The sequence below is a fragment of the Podarcis bocagei genome (genome assembly GCF_964188305.1).
Source record: "Podarcis bocagei genome assembly, chromosome: 2".
NCBI classification, from domain to species: Eukaryota; Metazoa; Chordata; class Lepidosauria; order Squamata; family Lacertidae; genus Podarcis; species Podarcis bocagei.
The window spans coordinates 46,859,316-46,871,706 of record NC_138126.1 but is presented as its reverse complement, the minus strand read 5'-3'; the positions used below and the strand labels follow the sequence as shown (position 1 = coordinate 46,871,706).

At 39.9% G+C, this 12,391-nt stretch overlaps 1 protein-coding gene across 4 annotated transcripts in view; it reads right to left on the bottom strand.

Moving 5' to 3' along the window:
• EEFSEC (eukaryotic elongation factor, selenocysteine-tRNA specific) overlaps positions 1-12,391 on the bottom strand; it is a 167,029-nt gene that overhangs the window by 150,367 nt on the left and 4,271 nt on the right. The window contains exon 2 of one of the 4 annotated variants that reach the window (XM_081184188.1): positions 12,216-12,272. The exons of the other annotated variants lie outside the window; for them this stretch is intronic. Coding sequence (XP_081040314.1) covers positions 12,216-12,261 — 46 coding nt within the window. The 5' untranslated portion in view covers positions 12,262-12,272. The remainder of the gene's footprint in view (positions 1-12,215; positions 12,273-12,391) is intronic. 4 annotated transcript variants of the gene reach the window in all.

Genomic DNA, 12,391 nt, shown 5'->3' with positions numbered 1-12,391 from the left:
AATTCGTTCCGGAGGTCCATTCTTAACCCAAAACTGTTCTTAACCTGAGGCACGATTTCGCAAATGGGGCCTCCCGCTGCTGCCGCTCCGCCACTGCTCGATTTCCGTTCTCATCCTGGGACAAAGTTCGCAGCCCGAGGTACTACTTCCGGGTTAGCGAAGTTTGTAACCCGAAGTGTTTGTAACCCAAAGCATTTGTAACTCAAGGTACCACTGTACAATATATCATACACGTATACTTCAAGATTCCCTGAAATGCCTTATACTGAAAGGCTGGTTTTTGCTGCACAACTTCCACGTTTTTGCAAGAATTTGGGTGGCTTTTCAATTACAGACTTTTACAGCTTATTTTCTATCTGTGTGCATCACTCCCTACTATGCCAAAGAGTAAGGGATACCACACCCTTGTGTGATGGGCAGGCAAGAAACAACCTGCTAAAATGGCTTTAGAAAAATCATATGAAAAATGTCACTTCGGCCAAATACTTGAAGAAGACCCCTAGTTCAAGCCTATAGGGCCAGGGCATGGGCTGAAGGCACATGATGCAACAACCTTGCTGAAGCTATAGAACCCCCTTGGGCTCCATCAAAAAAGGATAAGATTACAGTTCCCAAAATTGATTAGGAATTGTGGTAACTTTTATTATAGTCAAATATTACATCAGAGAAAGTTGTTTACCAGTCCTTGTATTGTATTGCACCTTTTTTGTTCCATATATCAAGTTCAAGTACTTCAGTAGTTATAATAGTAGTTACAAAATGAGTTAGATAAAATCGCTGTAAGCTGTTTTGGTGATGTTTAATCTGAAATCAAGCTAGATTTAAGCTTGTTGGTGTCTCTGACATCTTTTCTCTCTTACATCATGGATGTTGGCTTGTATTATGGATGGATGTTCTGTACAATTTTTATTATTATTATTGCTACAAGTTTGTCATGGCCTTTGGCCAGAACAATAAACTTATGAACCAAGAACTAAGAACAATTAATTGCTATATTTTCTTATTGCTTAACTACTATGACAGCATTACAAAAGCATTCAGGAAATCCCATGCAAACTTGCACTTGTAGTCTTCTTGTAATCATGTTGAATAGATGCCTGCCATTTGTTCTCCTCATCAAAAAGCCTGTTTGCTTCTCTAAGCCTCCTATAACATATTTGTAGAGTTAAGAAAATGCACTGAAAATTGCATATACAAGAAAAATAAGATAAAGATGCCAAATCTCTACAGTAGCATAGTTACAATTAAACCATTATCTGATCTTGATTGAATGAGGAAATGCTGAGCAACTTACAGACACACTGTACAGCAAATTATAATAATAATTAATAATAAATTTATATACCACTCTTAATCTGTAGATTTCAGGGCAGTTCACAACATAAAATACAGTCTAAAACACAAAACACATGATAAAAACAAGAACACAAAAAAACACAAACTAATAACACCCCCTCTCCTCAACTCCTTCCACAAGGCATCCTACAAAGAAAAATTCATAACCCTTTTTAAAACTAAGAATGCCTTAAGAGCTTTGTAAGGTTCATGTAAGGTTTCTAACTTAGTAGCATAGCTTGTATATTACATTTAGACCATTTAAATGAGTCCATTATGAAGCGTATTTCACTTAATCTTGCAAAAGCTTCCAGTCTATATGTAAAGTTATTCAATTTGTGGCATGTAAGTGTACAAATCTTAGCCGTGATCATCTACCAATCCTATGCAGATTCAGCCATGGCAGCACAGCTGATTATTTATATCATAGGGCACATGTGGAGTTGCTCTACACAAGTGAAAGAAGGGCAAAAGATTCCTGCATTGCAGGAGGCTGGACTAGATGACCCTTGTGGTCCCTTTCCAACTCTACAAATCTATGATGATGCAGCAGCAGCATCTGGTGATCTTGTACAACCCATATACTTAGAAGAAAAGAAACTGAAATATTATGGAAGGCAATAACAAATTCAAAAGGAAGAACCTATTTAACCAGCAATTTTGACACAATTAAATGTGGGTTGTTTATTTTGTAATATAAATAGAAGCAAGAAACATCTAGAGACATCAAAGTGACATGATTTCAAATGGAAAGTATGTTCCAAAATACCAAGAATGGGACTCAAAATATGGATTATTTCATTGTGTTGCCGTTACCAATGTACTCTCTTTCCCTTCCTGAAGGGAAATTTCAATTCAAACTCATCGTTTGGAATTCAATTAATAAAGATCTAAAGACGCAATCAACAAACTGTTTAATATGTAACAATCCCAATGCCTTTCATGGACATTCTGCCAAGTGAGAAGTTTCTGGATTGCACCTAGTCCTCTCATAAGATCAAACTGGCAGACACAGCATGCATGACAAGATAAAAGTCTCATTCAAAACCTTTTCGTGAAAATTGGAATGCACCTCCTGTGAAAGCCAAGAGCTCTAACATCTCCCATTGCCTTAACAGGGCAGAGCTAATTAGTATAACAAAATAGTGCAGCATGGGTGGTCAAGGATATAAAAGTCCAGAGGCAATTAAAACTCTGGTGTGTGTGGTTTTTTTTTACTTTTTTACTTTTACTTTTATGTGCAATCCTCACCAGAGGATTGCACATGCAAACTTCTTCATATCAGTTGTTGTATAGGACCACCTTTGTTTGCATGAAACTGGAGAGACATTATTTCTGAAAAATTGTTTTTATGATATTCACATCACCGCTTTCAAATGTCTGGTTTTTAATCCCGTATCCAAGTTTTCCAGAAGCTGTATAGTACATACAACCTTTCTATTGCTGCTTTAATTGTATTCCGCTTTGACTGACTACATGCTGCTCTTGGCAGATATTGCAACTAAGAAAAGACCACAGTCTGCATTTCCCTTAAGTACTGCATCAACCCAGAGAATTGCTGTAGACACTTTATTATAGTCATGGTCCAAAGTGGAGCTAAAAGTGGGGAGCCCAAGGTGGGGGCTCAAACCCACGACCCTGAGATTAAAGTGGACCTAAGTGACCAATGCCTTCTTTTCCAGTGGGCATGCATGGTTAGCCCCCTCCCCCAGATGTTAAAAATGACTTATATTTGCAAAGAATAAACCCTCTGTGCTCCCCAACACCAATGAAATGCCTCTCCCGAAGGTCAGAGGACCTCCTGAACCGAATGGGATAGAGCACAGAGCAATGCGGGCGAGAGGGGAAGCATCCAAAATTGGGTGGAAGCACCTTGCATGAGGAAAGCTCTGCTTGCACATGCTGCCTCCACCCAACTTTGGGTGATTCCTCCTTCCCACTGCAGCTCAGGATAATTCCCCAACTTCTGGAGAGTCTTTTCAGGAAGCACAAGGGGAAAAAGAATGCAGGAATCCAAGTCAGTTACTCCTCCTATGATACTTCAGTAGGACACATGACTTTAGAGTGTTATCACTGCTTCTTAAGTAATATCCAACTAGAAGGGTTTCTTTCATAACCTGACTGCAACTGAGGAGACGGACACTCTATGCCACAAGCAGTTAATTTCCACAGCAATCTTCATGCTCCAGTTTGTTTTCTTCCCCACATAATACTGTATTCATCACTACAGAGATATCTTCCATTATTAGAGCTTTTGTTTTGTAAGCAGTGAATCTATGCTAATTCAAGTTTTAAAAAAGTAAGAAATCCAAGTATGTGAACTGATAAGGAGAAAGCATTTGAAGGATGTAAAATCATGGAATCACAGAACTGTAGAGATGGAAGGGTCATCTCTTCCAACTCCCTGCAATACAGAAATCTTTTGCCCAAGGTGGGGCTCAAGTCTACGTCCCTGAGATTAAGAGCCTCATGCTCTACCAACTAAGGTGTGCAAACATTAATGGTGGAAAGAAAGATAAATGTAACTGGACGCTATGACCACATTATGTCTGTGCTTCATTAACTCTGCTGGCTCCAGTTTATTCAAGGCTCATTTCAAAGTACTAATTTCAACCTTTAAAGCCCTTCAGAGCTTGGGACTGGGATCCCTAAGAACCACTTGCCTTCACAGTTACCTGCTCATGAACTAAAATGTTTGACCACGTTCCTTCTTCAGGTGCCCCCGTTACCTGAGGCCTGGGCCCAGGGGGAAAAGTACTATTGGGCAATGGTATCCAATCAATGACCTACAAAGGCCTTATTATGCTCCCAAGTTCCTAAACCTTCTCTGCATTTCTGTTATGCCATGTTGTGTTTCTTTTATACGTTGTAATGGTTTAATACTTGCATTAATGTATTTGCTTTATTGAAATTTTAACTTCTTGTAAGCCCCATCCCCCTGCAAATCTGGCGGAAACGCAGAGAGAAATACCACATAACGAAACAAAATGCACTAAAACTGCTGGCTTGGACACACCATATAAATCAATTTTGGGTTCTGGAAAAGCATACTATGTTGTTTCATCCATACATTTCCTCTCTATATGCAGTGCCACAAGAATAAAAAGCATACTTTTGGAGCTTGTGTCCTTCTGCAAAATATAACACTATCAAACCACTAGTACTATGGACGTTGTTGTATATGGGGGACCCAAATGCCACAGAAGCTCAACATTCATTCACAGTATTATTCCACACTTTTGCTCCACTTTTGCTGTAATAATTCATAGACCAACATGTAGGTACAAACTCCTCCAGAAACCCAATTCTGTGATGTAAACCCTTGTTCACTATTCCACAATTGGTTATACTGAAACCAAACCATGCATAGTCATCATGGCCCTTCTCCAATAGTAGTCAAGATGCTACAACAGCAGCAAGCAAATGCCATAGCAGATTGAGGCATACCAGCGGTAGTTATTTGCCTGTTTAAAAGCCACGCTTTAAATCATTTCACATACTAGAATGTCAGAGTGGATAACCGCTGCCCGAACACCACTCAGAATCCTCGAAAGTCAACCACAGGTTCAGGTAATTGTGACCTCCCGCTTTACAACAGAAATGCATAATTTCCGTATTGGTCTTTGATGAGGGGACCACAGACTTGAAAAGAGGAAACAATTACCCTCATTAGAATTTCGCCCAAGCGTGAGATTTAATCACAGGCCATGGACCTGCCAATGGGTTTAGGGGTCTCTCAGTGGAGATAAAATTGCTCTGAGGATGGGGGTGGGGAAGACCCAATGACAACATAGGTCAGCTAGAGACTGTGCTTTGTCTTTAGAAAACAGCTGTCAAATATAAGGAATCTGTAGTGCTCCCACTTGTAAATGACACACATGCCCGGACACAGCACAATTTCTTTCTTTTGTTCCAAAGCAGTCTTTCCTTACTTCTGAAGACTTTCTTGTCCAGTGAAATACAATGCTGTCCGCAGCACCACCATGGAAATAAGGGGTGGACTTTGTTTAGCGAAAGTACACTTAAAGAACAAAAACAGTGACAGCGACAAAAAATAGGCTCTTTCATGCACATGCTTCCCAAAGCTCATGTGCAGACACAACATAAGTCTTCACATATGTTCATGTAGAAGATACCAAAACAACCTTCCAATAAAGTCCACAACAGTAAAAAAAAATCCATCTGTCTGCACAGGTTCATGTAAGTCATCAGCGTGTCACAGGTTAACTGGAAGCAGGGTGTGGAAGGATTGTTTTGTAGTTTACAAAAGCTTCCAACCCTGTCACCTGCTGGGCTGCCTTCTTCTTTTTTCCTTCTTACAAAAGAAGATTCTTTCTGTATTCATGCAACCCAAGAAGGAACTGTTTACAAGCCTGGAATAGAAAGCTTTACAAAGCCTATGAGCAGGGATTTTTTCCCCAGCCGGAATTTGCTGAAGTTCCGGCAACTCTCAGGTGGGCACCATTGCCATTCTAAGAGAAGGAGGGAGGTGTTTGTAGTGAGTTCCAGCACCTCTTTTTCTAGAAAAACAGAACTGCCTATTTGGTTGCCATCCGTAAGCAAAGCAAAATAAACCAATGGCATCTGTTTTTCATTTCTGCCTGACAAGGAGTACAATGCTAACCACGCTACCACGGAACAGTTCTTCACGAAGCTTACTTCCAAGCGAACGTATTAAAGCTTGGAATGAAAAAGCACCGAGCAACACCAAAGCCTGCATGTGCTTTCATCAGCAAAAGGTGGTTCAATAATATTGCCTATTTCTTACTCTAGATTAGGGGACCGGAGATCAAAGGATGTCTCATTAAAGCCAGAGAAAAGAATAACCTGAAAGCAGATGCAGGAATAAAAACTTCTTCTTTGGGGCATCACAGATAAGATTATCCTTTAGGAGATTCCGTTTTCCAGCTTCCCCAAGAAGAAGAAGACCAAATTAAAGGCTTGCACCTAATAAACTATCAATGCGCAGGGAGGGGGGTGTTTCGGAAAGCAGGCTGAAGAGATGTGCTAATCCTACTAAGATTGAAAGCCTGTAGTTCACATCAGTCACCATCTGCAAAAATTCATATTACAGTAATAGTAAAATACCTCCGAACAGTAGTTTCTAACCAAACTCTTCTAATAGTCATAGGCATGTGCCTGTTTGTATTACACTTGCACACAAACACACAAATAAGCTTATGGTGGGCTGCAGCCACGCCAGATACTGGTAATGCTGATAATCACAATCTAACACAGAACTAATCAGCTTGGGCTTGAAACAGAAATCATAATTCAAATTGGGACCCGACACTAATCATTTGATGTTCACTTGAAAAGATTAGATAGGCTGCGCGAGAACATTTTGGTAGAAGTGCAGATAAGAACACGGGGAACGGGAATTATTGGTATTTACTCTGCCTGTAATGCTTACGGAAGCAAACTGTTTAGAAAAGCGGCACTTCAGAATGGCTATTTAGTCTGAAATTTACAGACAGCACAGAAAACATTTTCTCACAGAATATACAATATCTTTCCCATCATATCTATCCTCTGGGCTGTTCTTGTTTTTCATTGCAGAAATCTCACTCAATTTTCTCCATTATAGGATGCAACCCAAGGTACACTATACATGCAAGAAGCCAACTGAAAATTATCACTGAGAAGGTTTGATTCTCCTCTCCCTGGCTTGCTCATGGCTGTCTCAAAATGGAGGTCTCTTGGAAACAAGAATGTAGGCAATCTGGAATAAATGTAAAAAAAGGAGCAACAAATAATCCAGATTACGGAATGCCGTCTACATAAGAACAGGCCCAAAAAGCTGGATATCTGCCTAGAAAACTCTGTTTAAGAAAAGTATGTCCCTAGATCCTGTTGGAATTATCTGTAATTGGGGGGTAGAATAACAATAATTACTACTATATTAGACAGAATTCTGGAGGTATACTATATTAAAGACATACTCAGTTTGTACTTTAAAAGCTATTGGAGTATATAAGCAACATCTTAGTGCAATGTGATTTGCACTTGGCACAAACTAACTTAATGAATCTAACGAAGGGGCCTTCTGGAATAGCCATTTTAAGACACTGTAGTCAGGCAGACAATATGTCTTCACCAACAAATGCAGAATCATAGAGTTGGAAAAGATCTCAAAGGTCATATAATCTGTCTCCCTGCTGATGCAGGAAATTTGCGGCCACAGCTTCCCTCAGAGGCCATCCAGCCGTTGCTTAGAAATGTCTACTGAAGGAGAGTCCAACAACTTCCAAGGCAGTCCATTTTCCTATTTTTAAAACCCATACCATCAGGAAGTTCTTCCCATAGTTTGGCCTTCTCCATATTTACCTACCCAAATACAGTGGTACCTCTAGTTACGAACTTAATTTGTTCCGGAGGTCCGTTCTTAACCTGAAACTGTTCTTAACTAGAGGTGTGCTTTCGCTAATGGGGCCTCTTGCTGCCGCTGCGCCGCCGGCACACAATTTCCGTTCTTATCCTGGGGCAAAGTTCTCAACTCGAGGTAACTCTTCCAGGTTAGTGAAGTTTGTAACCTGAAGCATCTGTAACCTGAGGCATTTGTAACTCGAAGTACAACTGTATTAAGATTTGCTTCAGAGGCCATGCTCTAGATATGTGTCTGACAGCACAGTATCGTCTTTTCAGCACCGGGGAAAAATTTCTGCTTACCCAGACCATTTGTACGACTTATGTAGTATGGGTCTCTCAGTTTTTAAACAGGGGGGTGTTCGGTGTGCTCTTTTTTGTTGTAGCTAAAATTTTATATTTTATTATTATTATTATTATTATTATTATTATTATTATTATTATTATTATTTGCCACCCAGAGAGATTTCACGCAGGTAATGAAAATAAATAAATATTTTTAAACCCTTTCTTGTATTTTGAAACTGTTTTTGTTTTTGTTGTTGTTACAGTGGTACCTTGGGTTACATACGCTTCAGGTTACAGATGCTTCAGGTTACAGACTCCACTAACCCAGAAATAGTACCTCGGGTTAAGAACTTTGCTTCAGGATGAGAACAAAAATTGCGCGGCAGCGGTGTGGCAGCAGTGGGAGGCCCCATTAGCTAAAGTGGTACCTCAGGTTAAGAACAGTTTCAGGTTAAGAACGGACCTCCAGAATGAATTAAGTTCTTACCCTGAGGTACCACTGTATTGAGTCTTACGCCTTGGAGCAGCAAGAGAAAACAAATTTGATTCATATGACAATCCTTCACATATTTATTTTATTCATTTCATAAAACTGATATACCACTTGATTGCAAGAAAGATCCTCAAAGCTGTCTATGTGTTTGAAGATGGCTATCATGTCACCTCCCAATCATCTCTTTTCCAAGCTAAACATACAGAACTCCTTCAATATTTCCTCAAAGGATTTGATCTCCTAAACCCTTATCCTTTTTGTTGTCTTCCTCTGGATGGGTCTCAGTGCATCAATATCCTTCTTAAACTGAATAGAGTGGGGCCATTACTACTTGTGAATTTATATATCTTCCAGTTTTCTCCCCCTCCTTCCCCCTCATGGTTTTAACATGTAAGAAGTCCAAGGATATTTTACACTACAGTCATCATGCCACTCCTAAATTCTGCTGCTGCTAGCTTACTTGAAGGCCTTAGAACCAAAAATGCAATATGAGGGGATGCGGAGAGTCAGAAGACAGTTGGGAGTTATGGTGTTTAATTATCTCTCTTTTGTTTATTTCTGCTATAACTATAAGGGGATGTTCCCTAACACATCAATGCATGCAACAGTACTGTACTAAATGCTGCAATGCACTAATTTCACAAATCAGATATTACATATATTAAACCCTCAGATAAACATATATTAAACATATTGACCCCTTATCTGCAAGTGAAAGAAGAGCAGCCAATTTATTTTCCTAACTAACAAATATTTTGCACCACAACAGTGATGGGTAATATCCAACTACTATATCATATGCAGAACGGACATATTCAAATCAATGGAATTAAGTTAGTAATGACTACCTTAGGTTGACTGATTTCAATTAGTCTTCTCTGAGTGTGACTTAGTAGACTTAGAGGTGACTTAGTAGTCACACTACCTAGTATTTACATAATGACGCATAAGACATGATTCTTTCTCCCATGAAAAGAGAGGTGCCTGGACTCCAGACAAGGTTAACAGCATACTTTAAGGAGGAAATTCATCAGACAGAGTGTCCTCCACTTTTTGTTTTAAATCAAGTAAGGGAGGTGGGGGTCACTGAAAAGGAGAACCGGAATTAGAGTTTAAACTTCAAGCTATGCAGCCCTTCATTTTATTTTCTCCCAATTCTAATTCAGTGACCTGTTACCCTACACTTCTATCCTAAAGATCCTACTTTGCAAGCAAACACTGCCCTCTTGTGCACTAGCATATTGAGCAGAGGGATTTTGTATGCCTTTTAAAGGTAAATGAGTAATGCCAACAGTAGATTTCTATATATTCATCCATTTTTGTTTTAGGCATCAAGGAATATGTATTACAAGTTAAAAACAGACAAAACGCAAAACAGAAACTCTGGCCCAACCAAAGTGTTGATAAATGGGAAATGCATTTTACAGCCTGCTTACTCAAAAGTGTGTCTGCACAAGATTGCAACAGAGCAGAGCAAGCCTATGTGTGATTACTCAGAAACAGGTTTCATTGCTGTGGGGCTTACTCCCCTGTAAATGCATTTAGGACTGCACTCTTAAAGAGGTGTTTCGTTGCAAAAAGGACTGAACTATGCGACTGGCAGAAAAACACGAGTTGGAGTGGGTTATGATTTCCACAGAGAAAATTGGCAAAGTAGGGTGCTTGACCACTTCCTTGCCTGTCACATTCCCTCTGCAGTCTCCTCAATTTTAGATGACAAAGAGTGAATTGAGAACAAGTCAATTTGGGAAAGGGGTACATGGAAGACAAAAGCAGAAGGCACAGGGAAATAAGGACACATGCCATCACTCACCTGAAAAATCACACTCCTTATACACTGTTTTTCAGGAAATAAACAGTGACTCCATTTTCAAGTCCTGTGTTTGCTGCCTAACAACTAGTTTGGTCCCACAGAGGAATGCACATGTTTATTTCTCCTTTTTCCAACAGTTCTCTACATAGATCTGCCTCCAATCAGAAGCACACTGAGCTTGTTTCAAATAAACGCCTTGAAAATGTCAAATGGCACATTAGCAGAATTTCAGACCTTTTTAAAATGATTTTTTCCATTTTGTTTTCAAAGGTAATACAGTGGTACCTCGGGTTAAGAACGTAATTCGTTCTGGAGGTCTGTTCTTAACCTGAAACTGTTCTTAACCTGAAGCACCACTTTAGCTAATGGGGCCTCCCGCTGCCGCTGCACAATTTCTGTTCTCATCCTGAAGCAAAGTTCTTAACCTGAGGTAATATTTCTGGGTTAGCGGAGTCTGTAACCTGAAGTGTATGTAACCTGAAGCATATGTAACCCCAGGTACCACTGTATTTCGCTAGCCCATTTCTTGACACAGACATTTTCCACAGATGACAATAGATATGCTGCCTTCTGCTGATTTGGACCATTGATCTATCTAGCATAGTACTGTCTATTCTGATTGGCTGTTATTCTCCAGGGTTTCAGGTAGTAGCTCTTCCCACCTCTGATCCTTTTGCATGCAAGGCTGCAAGGCAGATGCTCATGGTCCTTCTCCATGAGACATATTTTACAGTTCCAGTAGCCTGTAGAAATTTAGCCTATGCTGAAAATGCAAAAAAGGAGCCTAAGATGGGCCATTTTCATCATGATGCTAACTACAGAAGAAGAACGAGATCTTCAATCAGCTGTTGCCCTTCTCTGTAGGAGTGAGGGGGACGATTCCATCATTTCTAACACCCTAATTATAAATGACTGGATATGTAGGCCAAGAATTTTATTAGGAAGGGCAGCTCAATAGGCTGAACGCAAGTATTTATATAGAACCAGGAAGCCTACTATGGTAATCTTACAAATAATCTAAATAAGAGGAAAAAATTAAGGCAGTAGTAATAACTCCACAATTTTCTTGATCTTCCATGACTTTAACAGTAGTTATTTGCATCAGCAAAATCCACTTTTGCTGTATTCAGCTTCTCCTCCTCCCCGCCAGCCCTTGCAAGAGTTCAAAAGTCTTGGCCCTTCAATGTATCAGGTATGAATTAATACCCTTCCTTAAAAGAACACAGCAGCAAAGTGGAAACAGACACTTGTAGGCAGCCGTCTTTGAAACGAGCTGCAGGGACAAATGGTGACAATGAAGCTCCGGTCAAAAGTAAAAAGGTCAAAGGTTCAGACAAGTGTAAGGAATTACAAAACTACAAGTTCGTCTCCGTTCCTCCCACAGGTTTAGACAATCTGGATCAAGCAGGAGCTTTCGAATTAAAACACTGCAAGTCTATTCCGGCTTTCGTACTTCCATGAAGAACAAAAGGCAATATATATTCTTGATCTGCTCTTGCAGAAGCTCTCTCGACTAATACAAAGTCAGCAAAAACAACAGGCATCTTAAAAACAGTTTAACCTAAAACAAACAGTTCCGCAGGCAGTGCTCTGTGTGTGGGGGGCAGGAGGGAAGAAAGGGTAAGGTGAAGTAATCATGTTCTCCTGTATTAGTGCGCTGACCCTTTGTAGGGCATGAAATTAACTATCAGCAAGTAAAAAATCTGCTACTTGTTAAACTACTTTGCTACGCAGAGTGGCCTTAAAATAAAATATGGGGATTGGATTTCCTCTGAAAGATTAACTTGTATAACCTCTCAGCAGGCTTCCCCTATCACTGAACTCTAGCAGAAACTGCTCAGCACCTAATTGGAGAGATGCAGACATTTTGCAAGAATGTACAGAATAATTATGAAAACGGGACTGGCTAGAACACCTTACCTTGACAGTCATGCCTGGTCTTGGAATACACTTTAGCACTGGCCATTTAAAGTGTATCTTAAAAACAAAACAAAAAAACCTTTGATAGACATGCAGTGAGGAGGAAACTGGAGTCCAAACCCACCATTTAAATCCAACCTTGACTACCAACTTAATCTTACCGCCCAACCTTTTAG